This window comes from Talpa occidentalis, unplaced genomic scaffold (genome assembly GCF_014898055.3).
Source record: "Talpa occidentalis isolate TD23 unplaced genomic scaffold, MPIMG_talOcc4v2.1 talOcc4.16, whole genome shotgun sequence".
In the NCBI taxonomy this organism is placed as follows: Eukaryota; Metazoa; Chordata; class Mammalia; order Eulipotyphla; family Talpidae; genus Talpa; species Talpa occidentalis.
Genome location: NW_023601653.1, coordinates 80996560 through 81017302, shown reverse-complemented (window position 1 = coordinate 81017302; position 20743 = coordinate 80996560). Strand labels below are relative to the sequence as shown.

The 20743-nt window shown below is 39.6% G+C and overlaps 3 protein-coding genes and 1 pseudogene across 3 annotated transcripts; all 4 read right to left on the bottom strand.

The window, feature by feature from the left end:
- Window positions 1-312: 312 nt before the first annotated feature.
- On the bottom strand, window positions 313-2864 carry LOC119248468 (olfactory receptor 6C2-like). Its single transcript, XM_037515422.2, has 2 exons — window positions 2827-2864; window positions 313-1282 (listed from the first exon to the last, which is right to left on the bottom strand). Exon 2 carries the CDS (start codon window positions 1252-1254, stop codon window positions 313-315), a length of 942 nt encoding a protein of 313 aa, XP_037371319.1. The 5' UTR covers window positions 1255-1282; window positions 2827-2864.
- A 6275-nt stretch (window positions 2865-9139) lies between these two features.
- LOC119248467 (olfactory receptor 6C2-like) lies at window positions 9140-10067 on the bottom strand (annotated as a pseudogene).
- A 2410-nt stretch (window positions 10068-12477) lies between these two features.
- LOC119248465 (olfactory receptor 6C2-like) lies at window positions 12478-13454 on the bottom strand. Its single transcript, XM_037515421.1, has one exon. It carries the CDS (start codon window positions 13414-13416, stop codon window positions 12478-12480), a length of 939 nt encoding a protein of 312 aa, XP_037371318.1. The 5' UTR covers window positions 13417-13454.
- A 6335-nt stretch (window positions 13455-19789) lies between these two features.
- On the bottom strand, window positions 19790-20743 carry LOC119248464 (olfactory receptor 6C2-like). Its single transcript, XM_037515420.2, has one exon. It carries the CDS (start codon window positions 20723-20725, stop codon window positions 19790-19792), a length of 936 nt encoding a protein of 311 aa, XP_037371317.1. The 5' UTR covers window positions 20726-20743.

Below are 20743 nucleotides of genomic sequence, written 5' to 3'. Positions count from 1 at the left end.
ATAATCCATACCATGAGAATGCTGTATGACCAGAAATACAAATTTATTTATTTGTAGTTCCCTTGATGACATTGAGAATTTTGGGAATCTTATCTCTAGAACACGCCTTTATTAAAGAAATCATTATGAATAAAAGAAACTTAAAAGAAGGAGAAATAAGTAGCTCGATTGGGCAGTTTGGATTAGAAGAGAAAGATTAATAAACCTACGGAATAGGGAGAAACTATTTCTTTGGCAAATTCATGAATGGCATCCATGAGTTGTTCAGATATAAATTTAATTGATCTTAACCTCAAAAATATCAATAATCTCTTACTTCTTTGTGAGAAATGCAATTTGTTTTACTGTGTTTTTGAAGGCATCTTTCACTTGCTTGTTTCGAAGTGTATAAATGAATGGGTTAAGCAAAGGGGCAACTGAAGTAGTGAGGATGGACACCACTTTATTCATGGCCACACCTTCCTTTGCTGAAGGTTTGATGTAAATGAAGATGCAGCTCCCGTAGCTGATGGAGACCACAATCATGTGGGAGGAGCAAGTGGAAAAGGCCTTTTTCCTCTGTTGGGCTGATGGGAATCTTAGAATGGTCTTGACAATATATGTGTAGGAGAGGACCACACACACTAAGGTAACAATGAGTGTTAAAATTGCAAAACTCAAAACAATTTTCTCTATTAACACTGTGTCTGAGCAGGTTATCTGTAAGATAGGAGTTGCATCACAGCCAAAATGATCAATCACATTGGAGTCACAGAATTCCAGCTGGAGGCCGACGCTAAGAGGAGGGAGGATGATCAGCAGGCCAGCAACCCAGCAGCAGAGGACGAGCATCGTGCAGATCCTGCTGCTCATGATGGTGGTGTAGTGCAGGGGTTTACAGATGGCCACGTAGCGGTCGTAGGACATGGCAGCCAGGAGAAAAAATTCTGTTGCTCCAAAGAGGACAACAAAAAATAATTGGGTGGCACAAGCATTATAGGTGATGGTATTGTCACCAGTTGTCAGAGTATACAGGAATCTGGGAATGCAGACAGTGGTGAATGACACTTCTAAGAAAGAGAAATTTCGGAGGAAAAAATACATGGGAGTTTTAAGATGGGAATCCAAAAGTGTGAGGGCGATAATGATGATGTTTCCAGCCACACTCAACATGTAAGTGAGAAACAAAAGTATAAATATCACAACTTGTAGATTCGGGTCGTCTGTCAATCCCAGCAGGATGAATGTTGTGATTACTGTGTGATTTGTCATCATGGCCTTGAGCTGGCGACGGGGATGTGGTCTGTAGAAGGAAGTGTGATAAGAAGCAAGCGTTAGGACCTGAATGGAAACACGACAGCCAGGCAGATCACATGCACCTTCTTTTACTTAATAATCAATTTTCAGTGTAGCAGTGCTTTTGACATTGAATTAGGAGACACCTGTAGGAAATATCGAATAAGCTTCTTATGTTTATAATTCTGTGATTACAAAGTGCATTTCCAAAGATGTCAAATAAAAGCAAAACAAAACATAGTTCATATGTTGCACAGGCAGTTTCTCAACAATATTGTTTAGTGTACATCTTTCATTTGTCTTTATCCTGGAAGGAACGTCATTTTTGAAGTTTTTCTCCTACCCTCACCTTTTGATGCTTTTGGAGACCATAAAACCAGGAAGAATATGTTAATAGGCATTTTTGTATGTTTTAAAATGAAACTTTTTTGGGAGCAATTTTAGGAACATAGCAAATATCACAGGAAATTGCAGAGATTTCGCACATGTATCCTGTCTTACCCATGTGCAGCTTCCCCCAGAATCAGTAAACCTTACTAGAGTAGCATATTTCTTGAATGATGGACCTACACTGACAGAGCAAAGGCCATCGCTTACAATGTGGTTCACTCGGTGTTGCACAGTCGGGGTGTGGACACATAGGTCATGTTGTTTATCTGATGTTATTTTTAATTTTAACAACAGCACATTGATTTGGAAGTGTAAGTTCTGCTCTTTGTACTTTAGATTTTTCTCTAAATAGGGAGATCAAATGTTTAAGATACAAAGACACATCTTTTTTTTTTTTTTCATCCAATATCAGCAAAGAAAGTACTTGTAAGTCAGTTTTGGGGCTGCTTAGGCATAGGGTTTTCTGAAGTGGCAAAAAGAAAATTTTTTCTGTGATCTGAATGTAACCCAAACTTAAGAAAATAACATTTGCGGGCCTCCCTAGTGGTGCAGAGGGTTGAGTGCAGTGCTGTGAAGCTGTTCGCTGCCACCCACATGGTGGGGCAGACCTCTCCTGTCTCGCCCGCTGCTCCACTCAGGAGTGTCTTCGGTTTGTCTGCCTGTTTTGCTCCCCACTCTGTCTCTGGTGAATCCTCTCACCCTCCTGCACCTCTGGCCTGTACCCCAGTTCTTGTATAAATAAATAAATCTTAAAAAAAGTAACATTTGCTTTTTTTTGCCAGTCTGACCAAACTTGGGGTCATCACAGCTCTCACTCAATCAATCGTTAGAATCTGTCTCAGATTAGATCCTTGTAACCTCCTTTTTGAACAATTTCAGCTCTTTCCCTCCTCACATAACTTTCCCCTACTAATTTGCCAACCAGTCCCCTAACCCTGATGCTTATGTTCTGTGAATTTTGATATATGAAACTTTCCCAAGCCTTATCCAGCCACAACTGGACAGAAAAATCAACAATATGTAAAAAAATTGTAAAATACCCTACCTTTCTCACTGACATTTACTGCAATCCATTTCAGCATTCCCCTACATTCTGATTTATGTTTTTCCAGAAACCCTATTACCAAAGAGCTTAGAAGATTCCTTCATGTCAAAACTCACCCTCCTCAAGATTCATATTTCAAGCAGCCACTCTCAGGTATCCATCCTGTAAAAGGAGATCTGGTAAATACCTTTGTAGGCCATATATGTGCTTATATATATATCTATATATATATATATTTATCAGGGGATATTGACAAATGAGCAAAATACAGACAAAACTCAAGAATTATAGGGAAATCCTATACACTTCTGCGGGAGAGGACAGCTAATTTCTTTTGTGTTTTAACAGTTGCCTCAACTAATACCCAATATGTTAGGAGGGAATCAAAATAACTAGGCTGCTCTTTTTTTGCTCAGGTAAATAATCTATATTTATTCATTCAAATAAATCATACCTATCATTTACAGAACATAATATAAGAGACTAGAAATTAAATTATGAATAGGTTGCTTATTCAAAGAAATTTCAGGCTACCTGTGGGAGATAATATTTCCATCTTGTGCATACTCAGAGACATGCTAACACAAGATAACAGTGGAAATACAACCTTGAATTTGGAGTGATAACTATGCCTTGTGTGTTCCTTCCAACAGCTGTATAGGTAGCTTATTCATATTTTCTTGTTTACTCAGTTTCTATAGATTCATTCTTTGTTGGCACCATCTGTCATCTTGAGTTATCAAGGTTCTGGGTTCACAGGGGTGATTTCAGAGCAGGGAAGCCCCTCTCTTAGCTCATGGGAGGGATCACCATATTCTTGCCAGAGGAAGACTCTAATACATCAAAATGAACAACAGGCCAATTTCATTTCTGCACCCCAAATTTACCTCCCCCTTTTCCTTCCTCTCTCTCGCACTGTAGAATTCAAATCCTGTACTACCATCGACACTGTTACCCCAGCTCTTCCTTTCCTACCAAGGTCTAGGACCTGAAATCATTCTCTGCTTCTCTTAAAGCTCTTATTTTTTACATTGATAGGAAAGACGGGTGAACTCAATCATATTAGTATTTATTGCCTATTAATTTAATGTTAAAAATGTCTAATATAATATGTGTTAGCTTTCAGGGACATCTCGTTTTAGTTGATGAAGCTGGTTAAATCGACACTACGTCTGTTACCACATGAAGCTGCGGTGGCAGATCCTCTGTACATTAAACTGCTTTGTCTTGGCCTCTCCTATCAGGCGTGCCGACATTCTGCATTACACGAGGGACGTTTCCCTGGGAGAGTGAAGCTATTTATTTATTAACAGCTTAGATCAATTAAAGCTTGAAACAGTTTCATCAAATCAATAATTTTACCACCTTCCTTTCAAGAAATAGTTTCAAGTAAAGTTAACTTAGGCAAAACTCCCTGCTCTCACTGGCACTGGGAGCTAGACGGTGAGATTTACTGCTGCCCTTTATTAGCTCCCTACTTAGTGCATTAAAAAGTATGTTTGGAACAAACCTCTTTTGTTCTTCACTGGGGTCAGAGACTATCTATGGACTGAAAAGTTGAAATTCAGAAAGAGAGTCTTTTTGACTCCCTCCACCTCCAGAAGTGGAGGTAATTTATAAGACTGATATTAATTGATTTTTATGATACTAGTGGATATTGGGTGGTGGTGTCTTTTCCATTGTCCTTTATTTTTTGTCTCTTTAGAAGAAACACCTCCTTAACTGATGATTGTGACTGGTTCTTTCCAGGGTTAAAATGACCATGGCAGGAAATTCTAATTTCATATTCATTTGCAATCACCACATATCAGAAATGCCTGTTGATATATTTCTGCAGTGTCAACTATAATGAATAGAAATCCAGATTTTAAAACTGACTGTTCTTACTCCTGTCTATGTTTATAGAGTATGAATATGTCATGACAATTACATACTTACTTTTTAAAAAAATTTTTTTTTTCATACTTACTTTTCTGACAGTTCTTTATCAGTGGCCCTTGATGGAAGGACAGTTTGAGGGGTGTTAAGTGGGTGAAGAGGTTTCTGTATACTCAGGACTCGCTCTTACATGCTACCCATCAACACCTGATCTTCCCCTCTATATAGGCTTACACACATGCATGTGTACACATATACGGACTTGCACACACACACACACACACACACACACACACACAAACACGCTTTCAGAGGCAAGTCTGACAACCGAGTTCTCCTAGATTGTCACTGCCCCTACTGTAATGATCCCAGCCCGGTCTCCACGTCCTCCACCAAGTCTAAAATAACCTCTGACACTAGATTTTTCAGTTATTTTGTTAGTTCCAAGGAAAAAGGGAGTGGTTAGAGATAAGGGATGTTCCTCTTTAGTTCCTTGGGCAGGGAAGCAGGCTCCCTGCAAATTTTATAACAGCAGCATTTCTTTTATATGTTTAATCTGCTATCAGTGTACAGGGAACATCGAGTGAACAACAAAGTAGTCCTTGGTGATTCAGCTGCAAAAGTTACTAATGAGTTGGCAGCAGTCCAACCAACACGCAAATACACAGGGAGCACTGGGAACAATGTCTTCAGGGACTGGGGTGGGGGGGTAGGGAAGTAGAGGGGGTGGTCTGGTGTCTCCAAATGATGCTTGAGTTTCTTTGTTGAGTGCTTTCTCTCTATTCTGATTGCAGAATAGATACTCTGTTTTATTTTATGCACATTGTTCATTACTTCTCTCAAAGGGAAAAGAAATAACTACCTACCTTACAGTGAAACAAACTGAGAAGTGACTGAGTAGGATGCCCCACAGGATTGATACAGATTTTAAAGGAAAGCTTTATTTTCAGAAATCATTTTATTATTTTTTATGGAGGCAGTGTTGGTTTACAACATTGTATTGATGGAAAGGTATAGGACCACACCCTTTGTGTGCATGTTACACACCAAATGCACCCCCAGGATGCCACAGTCCTCTGCCATGTCCACAGTGTCCCCTCCCTCTGCTCATATCTCCCATCTCAGTTCTGCAGACATATTTCTAGGGCTTGTTAATGATTATGTTTTATTTGGCCCTTTGTTTGTTTCTCTGTATTCCACAGGTTAGTGAAACCACTGGTGTTTGTCTTCTACGTCTGACTTATTTTATTTAGCATCATCCTCCCCCAGTCCTGTCTGTGTGTCACAGAAGTCGAGAGTTTCTTTTTCACAGCAGAGTAGTTTTCATTGTGTTTATAAACCATATCACCCTAATCCACCCATCTGTCTTTAGGCTCATAGCTTGGCTATTGTCAATAGTGCTGCAATGAATAGAGGAGGGCATGCATATATTTCCTATTAGTGTTTTTGCATTCTTTGGGTAGACAAAGAATAGGTAGACAAAGGTCCTGCGCAAACGCCATACTATTGTCATAGAGGACTGGACCAGTCCACATTCCCACCAATGTGTATGAGACAGCTTTTGTCCACATCCTTGTTAACACTTGATACTATCCTTGTTTTTTTTTAACTTATACACATTTATTTCAAATGAGTGACAAATTTTTATTACTTTAATAAATTAGGATATTTCTAATTGGTTACTCATATATTTTTTCACAGAAAACACATAGCCTCTCAAGGAAATAGTATATCTAGACAGTTTTTTTATTTCAATATTTTATTTTATATAATCCTTACATCTTTTTTCATCTTTGCACAATGTATGCATTTTCATTTTGGTTATATTCCCCATATACTTGCACCTCCCCCCTTATTTTGACTCTAGTTCTTCCTTGCCTTGCCCCTCCCCCCACCCATAGTGTGTCTCTGCTTTATAGTTACTTGTTGATTTTGATTTTCACTTTGTATTGATTAGTCTTTTTCCTGGTCTCTTATTTAGGTTTGCTAAATTCCTGCTATGAGTGAGACCATCTGGTATTTTTCTTTTTCTTTCTGACTTATTTTGCTGAGCATGATCCCTTCTAGCTCCATCCATGTTGCTTTTGACTTGCATTTCCCTGACAATAAGTGATGAGGAGCTTTTTTTCATGAGCCTTTTGGCCATTGGTATGTCTTCTTTGGAGGAGTGTCTGTCTGTCTCTTCGGCTCGTCTTTTGAGCAGGTTATTTGTTTTTGTTGAGTTGCATGAGTTCTTTGCAGATCTTGGATACCAGCCCATGTCAGGTGTGTGGTGTGTCCACACTTACTCCCATTGGGTGCGGTATCTTCATTTTAGTGATAGTTTCTTTTGCCGTGCATAGGCTTCTTAGTTTGATGTGGTCCAAATTGCCAATATCCTTTTTGATCAAGGTTGGTCTGAGCCCAATAGGTAATTAAACCACTTTTTGTTAATTTGGCAACCGAGCGTTTTCTATCCCATTCACTAGGAAAAAATGACCTGGCTCCAGTATATTTTTCTTATTTTGTTATAGCTTTATGTTGCCCAGTGAACTTGAGTAGAGCTTTTTCTTTGACTATCTCTGCTGGCATTTCTGGATGGTTTCATTATTTTTTTTATGATTTCTTTATTTTTTTATTTCTTTATTTTTTTATTTATTTATTTATTTATTTATTTATTCATTTGTTTGTTTTTTTGTTTATACATGCACTGGGTACAGTCAGAAGCACGGGAGGGTGAGAGAATTCACCAGAGCCAGAGCGGGGAGCAGAGCAGGCAGAAGGACCGAAGTACACTGCTGAGGGGAGCAGCGGGCGGCAGGAGAGGTCTGCGCGCCATGTGGGACCCTCCTCCGGTGGCCAGGGAGCAGCCAGGGATCGAACCGGCGCTGCAGAGGCTGCTGGCAGCTTCGCAACCCAGCGCTCAACCGCTGCGCCACCGGGGAGGCCTGATTTCTTTATTTTTAATTATTTTTTTCTTACATCATTGTAGCTACTATATCACCCATGAGCCATCACCCTATTCCCTTGTGTGCTTCCCTCCTCTGTTTTGACCCCCCTCCCTCCTTTCCTCTCCCTTTCTGTGTGCCTCAGATCTATGGTCAGCTTGCTAGTTTTACTTTTTCTTGACATTTTGTTGGACAGGCTCATTCTTTTTATTTATTTATTTATTTTTAAAGATTTATTTTTTATTTATACAAGTGCTGGGGTACAGGCCAGATGCATGAGAAAGTGAGAGGATTCACCCGACACAGAGCAGGAACAGAACAGGCAGACTGACGAAACACACTGCTGAGGGGAGCAGTGGGCAGCAGGAGAGGTCTGCGCGCCATGTGGTATTCTCACTGGCTGGCTGGGATTGAACCTGCGCTGCAGAGGCTGTGGACAGCTTCATAGTGTGGTGCTCAACCGCCTGTGCCACCATGGAGGCCCAGGCTCATTTTTGCTGCTCATGTTGATGTTGGTGTAAAATGATAACCCAAATCTTTGTCTTTCCCTACTGGATGAGTAAGTCAATGTCCTAAGGTTCTTCCCTTTTCTAAATCAGAGAAGCAACCACTGCTCTTCCTCTTATGACCTGGAAGAACATAGCATGGGGATCTCACCTTTGCCAGTGAACATCCTCTCTTTACTGAAGAACCTCCTCTTACTCTTGTAGTAAGGATGAGGTCACCCTCTCTTTGTCTGTCATGTGAAATCTCCCTCTCTCTGCCTTTGATGCTTCAGATCCTGAAACACAGGATAAATATCCTGGTCTTTCGAATAACAGTAGCTGCAGATTAGTTCTCCCCAACATGTCATACTGAAACACCAAACCAGCAATGATCTATCCATTGATGTAAAAAGGGTGTTAAAAGTATATATATTATTGTGATAATGTGTATGTGTTAATTTCCCCCCTTAGGTATCTAATATCTGCTATATATTTTGGTGCTGCTATGTTAGATGTATGTTGCCATGTCTTGTTGGATGGACCCCTTTACATTACATACTGTCCATATTGGTCTTTTATTGAAGTCTTTGCCCCCCACCCAAAGTCTTTGTTTTAAAGTCTGTTTTGTGTGATGTGATCCAGCTTTCTTGTGTTTCCATTTCATTAGGCATCTTTTTAGACTTTTTCACCCTCAGTCTACATGTGTCTCTTTTACTCCTGAAGTGGTCGTCTAGTCGGCAGCATAGAGATGGGTCTTTTTGAAAAATCCATTATTAGATTCTAGGTCTTTGGTTGAATTTCATTCATTTATATTTAAGGTGATTATTTATCCACATTTTTTTTTGCCATTATCACTTTGTCACATATCCTTCCTAATTGTGGGTCACCAAGCTGAGGTGGTGATCTTGCTTTCCTGCAAGATCATGTCTCCACATTTGCTATATTTCTCAAAGGAAGGCTTTTATCTCTTGCTGTGGAAATGCTGTTCTGTTAGTTTTCATTTCTGTCTCAATGGCAATTTTTGAGTATGCACTGGTAGATTTGTTATGTGGTGGGAAGAGGTGGGTTCAGGATCTTCCTACTCTGCCTTCTTCTCCCTCTGTAAGTATATATTTTTAATTAAAAAGTCTCTTAGTCCCCTAATTCTTGAAAAGAAATGCCATCTTTTTTATTGAGTCCTTGAATGCTTGTTTGACTTGCTTATTCCGCAAAGTATAAATGAAAGGATTCATCAAAGGGATAACTGAGGTGTTTAACAATGACACCACCTTATTAATGGCAACTCCTTCCTTTGCTGGTTTGATGTAGATGAAAATACAACTTCCATAGGTGATGGAAACTACAATCATGTGTGAAGAACAAGTGGAGAAAGTCTTTTTTCTTTGCTGAGCTGAAGGAAGTCTTAAAATAGTCTTGAAGATATACGTGTAAGACACAACTACACAGACTAGAGTGACTATGAGGGTCAGCACAGCCATGATTAAAACAACTTGCTCTACAAATTGAGTGTCTGAGCATACAATCTTCAGAAGTGGAGCTGCATCACAGCCAAAGTGGTCAATGAGATTTGAGTTACAGAAATCCAGCTGAACTCCCAGGCCAAGTGGAGGGAGTATGACAATCAACCCAATCAGCCAACAGCAATTAACAAGGATGTTGCATATCCTTTCATTCATGATGGTGGCGTAGTGCAGGGGCTTACAGAGGGCCATGTAGCAATATAGGACATGGCAGCCAGGAGAAAAAACTTCGTCACAATTTGTACAATAACACAGAACAATTGAGTTGCACATGCATTGTAGGTGACAGTATTGTCCCCAGATGCCATTGTGTAGAGGATTTGGGGAATGCAGACAGTTGTGGATGAGACTTCCAAAAAGGGAGAAATTTTGGAGAAAAATATATGTGTGTTTTAAGGTGAGAATCCACCAGAGTGAGAGTGATGGTCAGATACCAGATAACGCTCGACAAAAAGGTTAGTAACAAAAAGATCAAAAGCAGAACTTATAGATTTGGATCATCTGTAAGTCCTTCCTGGATAAATGTTATTGCAGTGTGATTTTTCATCACCAATTCCTGACTGTGACCTGGTCTGTGTGTAAAAATAAGAGAGACATTAGAGACTGTCAGCAGCGGAGTGAGGTGAAAATGTTGGCTAACCTAAGGTTTAATTTCCTTAGTTACCTGTTAGTGAAGAGCGCTTCCAGAGTGGTGATTGATTGCTAGATGAGCAGTAATTGGGGTCCCATTGCTGAGCTTCCCCGGAATGCTAGCCAGAGATCTCTTACTACAGATTCTTATTATTGCAAGTAATGTGGTTTTAACTCCCTACTAAAGAGACTCCTTGAGTAATAGTGCCAGGGAAATATCTGTGTTTGTGAACAGAAAAATAGAAAATATCAAGTATTTTCTAGTGTGATTCCCTGCTCCAATCTCTTAATTCAGACAATGCTCCTTGGAATATTCACTTTTGTGTTCTCGTCACCACAGCTTTCACATCATCTTCTGGGCTTGTCTTAGGACTCCCTTCTTTCATCATGTTGAATTACCTGAGAATACTTCCACAAGTTTATGAGAATTCTCTTTTATGCTCTCTTGGTTGGTCATTTTTTTTTCTTTGAACTGCTCTAAAGGAACAGGAATGACAAAGCTAGCTAAATGGGTACCAGATTACTAGAAATAAAATGATTAAGGACTTAAGAAATTTTGTTGAGTGGGCCCCCAGGTGGTGATGGCTTGAACGCAGCACTGTGAAGCTGTCCGTAGCCTCTGCAGCGTGGGTTCAATCCCCAGTCAGCCAGGGAGAAACCCACATGGAGCAGCAGACCTCTCCTGTCTTGAACGCTGCTACCCTCAGCAATGCCTTTGGTCTGTCTGCCTGTTCTGCTCCCTGCTCTGTCTCTGGTGAGTCCTCTCACCCTCCCTCACCTCTGGACTGTACCACAGCTCTTGTATAAATAAAATGAATGTTTAAAATTTTTTTTGGGGGGGCCTCCCTGGTGGTGCAGCAGTTAAGTGCTGGGTTGCGAAGCTGCCCACAGCCTCTGCAGCGCCGGTTCGATCCCCGGCTGCAACCTGGCCACCAGAGGAGGGTCCCACATGGCACGCAGACCTCTCCAGCCATGCCTGCTGCTCCCTTCAGCAGTGTATTTCGTCAGTCTGCCTATTCTGGTCCCCGCTCTGGCTCTGGTGAATTCTCTCACCCTCCCGTGCTTCTGACTGTATCCAGTGCTTGTATAAATAAATAAATAAATCTTTAAAAAAAATTCTTTTTTTTGTTGAGCAATGTAAAGTGCCTTAAAGTTTATTTTCAATAATTTCCTAACTTTGAAGAAAGAGTTTCGAGGGTCAGCGCCACTAGGCTTGTTAGGAACAAAGTCTAAAGAAGAACTCAAGTTCTTTAGCTCTTATTTCCATGTTTCCTACCCTACTACTGTGCTATATCATGTTAGGAGAGAGTCTCAGGAATTCTTTTCTTCGTTTTCTTGATTTCCACTCACCCATTAGGAAGGTTGCCCCTTCTACTGTATTTCTTTGTCTTCCAAGATACCTCGTCCATTCCAGTTCTTTCTTCAGTTTCTAAATAAGTACTTTTGGGAAAATTGACCATCAGTGCTATAGGAGATCCGGAAAATAAATTCACCTAATGTTGTAGAAATCACCTAATGTTGTAGAAACTGATAATCATGTTTATGCTACTCACCCCAGGCATATTTATATTTAAATTGAATAATTCATCTGTAATGAGGAATTTCCTGGGATTTGAATAGTTTTTTTGGGAGATACCAGGACAAAGCATCCCCTTCTCACTGTATTCTATTTAATTCACATGCATGGTAACATCAGTAGGAACATCCAGTATTTGGAAGACTTCCTCTTTGCCTTCCATAGCAGTATCAGACTTCAGAATGCAGTGTACACAATAATCTCCAGAAAGTCCAGTAGAAACATTTTTGTGAATCAATTGGTTTTAAAGAAAGACTAGTTATCTTTATTCATTTTGAAGTTACTCCCTTCTACTCATTCCTGAAAAACAGACATTTTGAAATGAGAAAGAAATATATGGAGTGCACACTTTTCAAACTTTGGTGAAGAAACTTGACCCTTGTGCAACTGGGGGGTGAGATATCAAAGTATTCACAAGAAGTGAGAAATACTTTCTGAGCATTTATAATCCATACCATGAGAATGCTGTATGACCAGAAATACAAATTTATTTATTTGTAGTTCCCTTGATGACATTGAGAATTTTGGGAATCTTATCTCTAGAACATGTCTTTTATTAAAGAAACCATTATGAATAAAAGAAACTTAAAAGAAGGAGAAATAAGTAGCTTGATTTGGCAGTTTGGATTAGAAGAGAAAGATTAATAAACCTACGGAATAGGGAGAAACTATTTCTTTGGCAAATTCTTGAATGTCATCCATTCAAGATACAAATTTAATTGATCTTTGCCTAAAAAATGTTAATAATCTTTTACTTTTTTGTGAGAAATGTCATTTGTTTTACTGTGTTTTTGAAGGCATCTTTCACTTGCTTGTTTCGAAGTGTATAAATGAATGGGTTAAGCAAAGGAGCAACTGAAGTAGTGAGGATAGACACCACTTTATTAATGGCCACACCTTCCTTTGCTGAAGGTTTGATGTAGATGAAGATGCAGCTGCCGTAGGTGATAGAGACCACAATCATGTGGGAAGAGCAGGTGGAAAAGGCCTTTTTCCTCTGTTGGGCTGATGGGAATCTTAGAATGGTCTTGACAATATATGTGTAGGAGAGGACCACACACACTAAGGTAATAATGAATACTAAAATTGCAAAACTCAAAACAATTTTCTCTATTAACACCGTGTCTGAGCAGGTTATCTGTAAGATAGGAGTTGCATCACAGCCAAAATGATCAATCACATTGGAGTCACAGAATTCTAGCTGGAGGGTGACACTAAGAAGGGGGAGGGTTACCAGCAGGCCAGCAACCCAGCAGCAGAGGACAAGCATTGTGCAGACCCTGCTGCTCATGATGGTGGTGTAGTGCAGAGGCTTACAGATGGCCACGTAGCGGTCATAGGACATGATAGCCAGGAGACAAAATTCTGTCCCACCAACGAGGACAATAAAAAATAATTGGGTGGCACAAGCATTATAGGTGATGGTATTGTCACCAGTTGTCAGAGTATACAGGAATCTGGGAATGCAGACAGTGGTGAATGACACTTCTAAGAAAGAGAAATTTCGGAGGAAAAAATACATGGGAGTTTTAAGATGGGAATCCACAAGTGTGAGGGCGATAATGATGATGTTTCCAGCCACACTCAACACGTAAGTGAGAAACAAAAGTATAAATATCACAACTTGTAGATTCGGGTCGTCTGTCAATCCCAGCAGGATGAATGTTGTGATTACTGTGTGATTTGTCATCACGGCCTTGAGCTGGCGACGGGGATGTGGTCTGTAGAAGGGAGTATGATAAGAAGCAAGCGTTAGGACCTGAATGGAAACACGACAGCCAGGCAGATCACATGCACCTTCTTTTACTTAATAATCAATTTTCAGTGTAGCAGTGCTTTTGACATTGAATTAGGAGACACCTGTAGGAAATATCGAATAAGCTTCCTATGTTTATAATTCTGTGATTACAAAGTGCATTTCCAAAGATGTCAAATAAAAGCAAAAAAAAAAAAACAAAAACCAACAACCATAGTTCATATGTTGCACAGGCAGTTTCTCAACAATATTGTTTAGTGTACATCTTTCATTTGTCTTTATCCTTGAAGGAAAGTCATTTTTGAAGTTTTTTCTCCTACCCTCACCTTTTGATGCTTTTGGAGACCGTATTGAAATGCTCCATTTCTAAAACCAGGAAGGATTTGTTAATAGGCTTTTTTGTATGTTTTAAAATGAAACTTTTGGGGAGCAATTTTAGGATCATAGCAAAATTGAGAGAAATTTACAGAGATTTCTCACATAGCTCCTGTGTAGCCTCCCCCATAATCAGTAAACCTTACCAGAGCAGCACATCTATTGACATGATGGACCTACACTGACAGGGCAAAGGCCATCGCTTACAATGTGGTTCACTCGGTGTTGCACAGTCGGGGTGTGGACACATAGGTCATGTTGTTTATCTGATGTTATTTTTAATTTTAGCAACAGCACATCGATTTGGAAGTGTAAGTTCTGCTCTTTGCACTTTAGATTTTTCTCTAAATAGGGAGATCAAATGTTTAAGATACAAAGACACATCTTTTTTTTTTTTTTTTTTAATCCAATATCTAGGCAAAGTAGTTACAAGTCGGTTTTGGGGTTGCATAGGCATTGGGTTTTCTGAAGTGGCATAAAGAAAAATTTTTCTATAATCTGAATGTAACCCAGACTTATTCCTTGCTGCTTTGGGTCAGGAGCAGAGTCTAGAAGGAAAGTAACATTTGCTTTTTTTTTTGGCAAGTCTGACCATCCTTCGGCTCACCACAGCTCTCATTCAATCATTAGAATCTGACTCAGGTTAGATCCTAGTTACCTCCTTCTAAACAATTTCAGCCCTTTCTCTCCTCAAATAACTTTTCCCACTAATTTGCCAACCAGTCCCTTAAACCTCTCAGGTATCCACCCTGTAAAAGGAGATCTAGTAACTACATTTGTAGGCCATATAAGTGCTTATATCTTTTTTATTTTTTCAGGGGACATTGATAAGTGAGCAAATATAGACAAAGCTCAAGGATTATAGGGAAATCCTGTACACTTCTGTGGGAGAGGCAAGTTAATTTCTTGCCTCAACTAATACCCAATATGTAAGGAGAAAATCAAAATACATGAGGTTGCTCTTTTTTTTTGCTCAAATAAATAATCCATATTATTCATTCAAATAAATCATACAATCTATTATTTGCAGAATATAATACAAGAGACTAGTTACCATCTCACTCAGAAGTTTCAGGCTGCCACTGGGAGATAATATTTCCTTCTTGTGCATACTCAGAGACATGCTAACACAAGATAACAGTGAAAATACAACCTTGAATTTGGAGTGATAATGATGCCTTGTCTGTTCCTTCCAAAAGCTGTACAGGTAGCTTATTCATATTTTCTTGTTAACTCAGTTTCTATAGTTTCATTCTTTGTTGGCATCATCTGTCATCTTGAGTTATCAAAGTTCTGGGTTCACAGGGGTGATTTCAGAGCAGGGAAACCCCTCTCTTAGCTCATGGGAGGGATCACCATATTTTTGCAAGAGGGAGACTCTAATATGCCAAACTAAATGACAGCCAGGTTCATTCCTGCACCCCAAATTTATCTCCGTTTTTCTCTCTCCCTCTTTCTCTCGCACTGCAGAAGAATTCAAATCCTGTACTAACATCGACATTGTTACTCCAGCTCTTCCTTTCCTACCAAGGTCTGGGACCTGAAATCATTCTCTGCTTCTCTTAACGAAGCTCTTATTCTTCTCTATTGATAGGAAAGACGGGTGAACTCAATCATATTAGCATTTATTGCCTATTAATTTAATGTTAAAAATGTCTAATATAATATGTGTTAGCTTTCAGGGACATCTCGTTTTAGTTGATGAAGCTGGTTAAATCGACACTACGTCTGTTACCACATGAAGCTGCGGTGGCAGATCCTCTGTGTATAAAACTGCTTTGTCTTGGCCTCTCCTATCAGGCGTGCCGACATTCTGCATTACACGAGGGACGTTTCCCTGGGAGAGTGAAGCTATTTATTTATTAACAGCTTAGATCAATTAAAGCTTGAAACAGTTTCATCAAATAAATAATTTTACCACCTTCCTTTCAAGAAATAGTTTCAAGTAACGTTAACTTAGGCAAAACTCCCTGCTCTCGCTGGCACTGGGAGCTAGACGGTGAGATTTACTGCTGCCCTTTATTAGCTCCCTACTTAGTGCATTAAAAAGTATGTTTGGGATAATCTGACTTATGTTTGGAACAAACCTCTTTTGTTCTTCACTGGGGTCAGAGACTATGGACTGAAAAGCTGAAATTCAGAGGGAGAGTCTTTTTGACTCCCTCCACCTCCAAAAGTGGAGATAATTTATAAGACAGATATTAATTGATTTTTATGATACTAGTGGATATTGGGTGGTGGTGAATTTTCCATTGTCCTTTATTTTTTGTCTCTTAAGAAGAAACAGCCTCCTTAACTGATGATTGTGACTGGTTCTTTCCAGGGTTAAAATGACCATGGCAGGAAATTCTAATTTCATATTCATTTGCAATCACCACATATCAGAAATGCCTGCTGATGTATTTCTGCAGTGTCAACTACAATGAATAGAAATCCAGATTTTAAAACTGACTGTTCTTACTCCTGTCTATGTTTATAGAGTGTGAATATGTCATGACAATTACATACTTACTTTTTTGACAATTCTTTCTCAGTGGCCCTTGATGGACGGACAGTTTGAGGGGTGTTAAGTTGGTGAAGAGGTTTCTGTGTACTCAGGACTCGCTCTTACATTCTACCCATCAACACCTGATCTTCCCCTCTATATAGGCTTATACACATGCATGTGTACACATATATGGACTTGCACACACACACACACACACACACACACACACTCACGCTTTCAGAGGCAAGTCTGACAACCGAGTTCTCCTAGATTGTCACTGTCCCTACTGTAATGATCCCAGCCCCGTCTCCACGTCCTCCACCAAGTCTAAAATAACCTCTGACACTAGATTTTTCAGTTATTTTGTTAGTTCCAAGGAAAAAGGGAGTGGTTGGAGATAAGGGATGTTCCTCTTTACTTCAGTCAGAAGGGCACCTGCGATCTCCTTGGGCGGGGAAGCAGGCTCCCTGCAAATTTTATAACAGCAGCATTTCTTTTATATGTTTAATCTGCTATCAGTGTACAGGGAACATCGAGTGAACAACAAAATAGTCCTTGGTGATTCAGCTGCAAGAGTTACTAATGAGTTGGCAGCAGTCCAATCAACAGCACACAAGGAGCACTGGAAACAATGTCTTCAGGGACCCCTGGGAGGGGGGCAGTGCTCTGGTGTGTCCAAATGATGTTTGAATTTCTTTGTTGAGTACTTTCTTTGTATTCTGATTTCAGAATAGATACTCTGTTTTATTTTATATACAATATTTATTACTTCTCTCAAAGGGAAAAGAAGTAACTACCTACCTTAGAAGCAAACTGAGAAGTGACTGAGTAGGATGCCCCACAGGAGTGATACAGATTTTAAATGAAAGCTTTATTTTCAGAAATCATTTTATTATTATTATTATTATTATTATTATTTATGGAGGCAGTGTTGGTTTACAACATTGTATTGATGGAAAGGTATAGGATCACACCCTTTGTGTGCATGTTACATGCCAAATGCACCCCAAGGACACCACAGTCCTCTGCCATGTCCACAGTGTCCCCTCCCTCTGCTCATATCTCCCATCTCAGTCCTGCAGACGTATTTCTAGGGCTTGTTACTGATTATGTTTTATTTGGCCCTTTGTTTATTTCTCTGTATTCCACAGATAAGTGAAACCACTGGGCATTTGTCTTTCTCATTCTGACTTATTTTACTTAGCATCATTCTCCCCCAGTCCTATCTGTGTGTCACAAAAGTCAAGAGTTTCTTTCTTTTTCACAGCAGAGTAGTTTTCATTGTGTTTATAAACCATATCGCCCTAATCCACCCATCTGTCTTTGGGCACATAGCTTGGCTATTGTCAATAGTGCTGCAATGAATAGAGGAGGGCATACGTATATTTCCTATTAGTGTTTTTTTGCATTCTTTGGGTAGACAAAGAATAGGTAGACAAAGATCCTGCGCAAACGCCATACTATTGTCATAGAGGACTGGACCAGTCCACATTCCCACCAATGTGTCTGAGACAGCTTTTGTCCACATCCTTGTTAACACTTGATACTGTCCTTTTTAATATGGGTCAACATCACAGAGGTCAGTTGATATCTCATTGTGGTTTTGACTTGCATTTCCCTGAGAATAAGTGATGAGGAGCTTTTTTTCATGAGCCTTTTGGCCATTGGTATGTCTTCTTTGGAGGAGTGGCTATCTGACTCTTCAGCTCATCTTTTGAGCAGGTTGTTTTTGTTGAGTTGTATGAGTTCTTTGCAGATCTTGGATACCAGCCCATGTCAGGCATGTGGTGTGTACATACTTTCTCCCATTTGGTGTGGAATCTTCATTTTAGTGATAGTTTCTTTCGCTGTGCATAGGCTTCTTAGTTTGATGTGGTCCAAATTGCCAATATCCTTTTTGATCAAGGTTTGTCTGAGCCCAATAGGTAATTAAACCACTTTTTGTTATTTTTGGCAACTGAGAGTTTTCCATCCTATTCACTAGGAAAAAATGACCTGGCTCCAGAATATTTTTCTTATTTTGTTATAGCTTTATGTTGCCCAGTGATCTTGAGTAGAGCTTTTTCTTTGACTATCTCTGCTGGCATTTCTGGATGGTCTCATTTTTTTTTTATGATTTATTTTTAATTAATTTTTTTCTTACATCATTGTAGCTACTATATCACCCGTGAACCATCACCCTATTCCCTTGTGTGCTTCTCTCCTCTGTTTTGACCCCCCTCCCTCCCTCCCTCTCCCTTTCTGTGTGCCTCAGATCTATGGTCAGCTTGCTGGTTTTACTTTTTCTTGACATTTTGTTGGACAGGCTCATTCTTGCTGCTCATGTGGATGCTGGTGTAAAATCATAGCCCAAGTCCTTTGTCTTTCCCTACTGGAAGAGTAAGTCAGTGTCCTAAGGTTCTGCCCTTTTCTGAATCAGAGAAGCAACCACTGCTCTTCTTTTTATGACCTGGAAGAACATAGCATGGGGATCTCATCCAGTTCTAGCTTTGTCATTGAATATCCTCTCTTTACTGAAGACCCTCATCTTACTCTCGTAGTAAGGATGAGGTCACCCCCTCCTTGTCTGCCATGTGAAATCTCCCTCTCTCTGCCCTTGATGCTTCAGATCCTGAAACACAGGATAAATATTCCTGGTCTTCGCTGTTATTCTTTTGAATAACTCAGTAGCTGGAGATTAGTTCTCCCCAACATGTCATACTGAAACACCAAACCAGCAATGATCTATCCATTGATGTAAGAAGGGTGTTAAAAGTATATATATTATTGTGATAATGTATATGTGTTAATTTCCCCCCTTAGGTATCTAATATCTGCTATATATTCTGGTGCTGCTATGTTAGATGTATGTTGCTATGTCTTGTTGGATGGACCCCTTTACATTACATACTGTCCATGTTGGTCTTTTATTGAAGTCTTTGTTTTAAAGTTTATTTTGTGTGATGTGACCCAGCTTTCTTTTGTTTCCATTTCATTAGGTAACTATTTAGACTCTTTCACCCTCTACATGTGTCTCTTTTACTCCTGAAGTGGTCGTCTAGTTGGCAGCATAGAGATGGGTCTTTTTGAAAAATCCATTATTAGATTCTAGGTCTTTGGTTGTATTTCATTCATTTATATTTAAGGTGATTATTTATCCGCGTTTTTTTTTTTTTTTTTGCCATTGTCACTTTGTCACATATGGTGATTTTGGGTCACCACACTGAGGTGGCTTTCCTGCAAGATCATGTCTTCCACATTTGCTATGTTTCTCAAAGGAAGGCTTTTATCTCTTGCTGTGGAAATGCTGTTCTGTTAGTTTTCATTTCTGTCTCAATGGCAATTTTTGAGTATGCACTGGTAGATTTGTTATGTGGTGGGAAGAGGTGGGCTCAGGATCTTCTTACTCTGCCTTCTTCTCCCTCTGTAAGTATATATTTTTAATTAAAAAATTCTCTTAGTCCCCTAATTCTTGAAAAGAAACGCCATCTTTTTTATTGAGTCCTTGAATGCTTGTTTGACTTGCTTATTCCGCAAAGTATAAATGAAAGGATTCATCAAAGGGATAACTGAGGTGTTTAACAATGACACCACCTTATTAATGGCAACTCCCTCCTTTGCTGGTTTGATGTAGATGAAAATACAACTTCCATAGGTGATGGAAACTACAATCATGTGTGAAGAACAAGTGGAGAAAGCCTTTTTTCTTTGCTGAGCTGAAGGAAGTCTTAAAATAGTCTTGAAGATATACGTGTAGGACACAACTACACAGACTAGAGTGACTATGAGGGTCAGCACAGCCATGATTAAAACAACTTGCTCTACAAATTGAGTGTCTGAGCATACAATCTTCAGAAGTGGAGCTGCATCACAGCCAAAGTGGTCAATGAGATTTGAGTTACAGAAATCCAGCTGAACTCCCAGGCTAAGTGGAGGGAGTATGACAATCAACCCAACCAGCCAACAGCTAATAACAAGGATGTTGCATATCCTTTCATTCATGATGGTGGCGTAGTGCAGGGGCTTACAGATGGCCATGTAGCGGTCATAGGACATAGTGGTCAGAAGGAAAAATTCTGTTGCCCCCACAAGGATGACAAAAAATAACTGGGTGGCACAAGCATTATAGGTAACACTTCTGTCCCCACTTGTCATGCTGTATAGAAATCGAGGGACACAAACAGTTGTAAATATTATTTCTAACATGGAAAAATTCCTAAGAAAAAAGTACATGGGTGTTTTGAGGTGAGAGTCCACCAGAGTAAGAAGGATAATAATTAGATTTCCAACAATAGTAGAAATGTATGTGAGGAACAGAAACACTGAAAGAAAAACCTGCAATCGTGGGTCATCTGTTAGTCCCAGCAGGATGAATGTTGTTATTGCAGAATGGTTGTGCATCACGTTCTTCAGATATTT

What these genes read in the sequence shown, in the direction of transcription:
- LOC119248468 (XM_037515422.2), bottom strand. Translation starts at nt 1,254, where the DNA reads ATGATGACAAATCACACAGTAATCACAACATTCATCCTGCTGGGATTG.
- LOC119248465 (XM_037515421.1), bottom strand. Translation starts at nt 13,416, where the DNA reads ATGACAAATCACACAGTAATCACAACATTCATCCTGCTGGGATTGACA.
- LOC119248464 (XM_037515420.2), bottom strand. Translation starts at nt 20,725, where the DNA reads ATGCACAACCATTCTGCAATAACAACATTCATCCTGCTGGGACTAACA.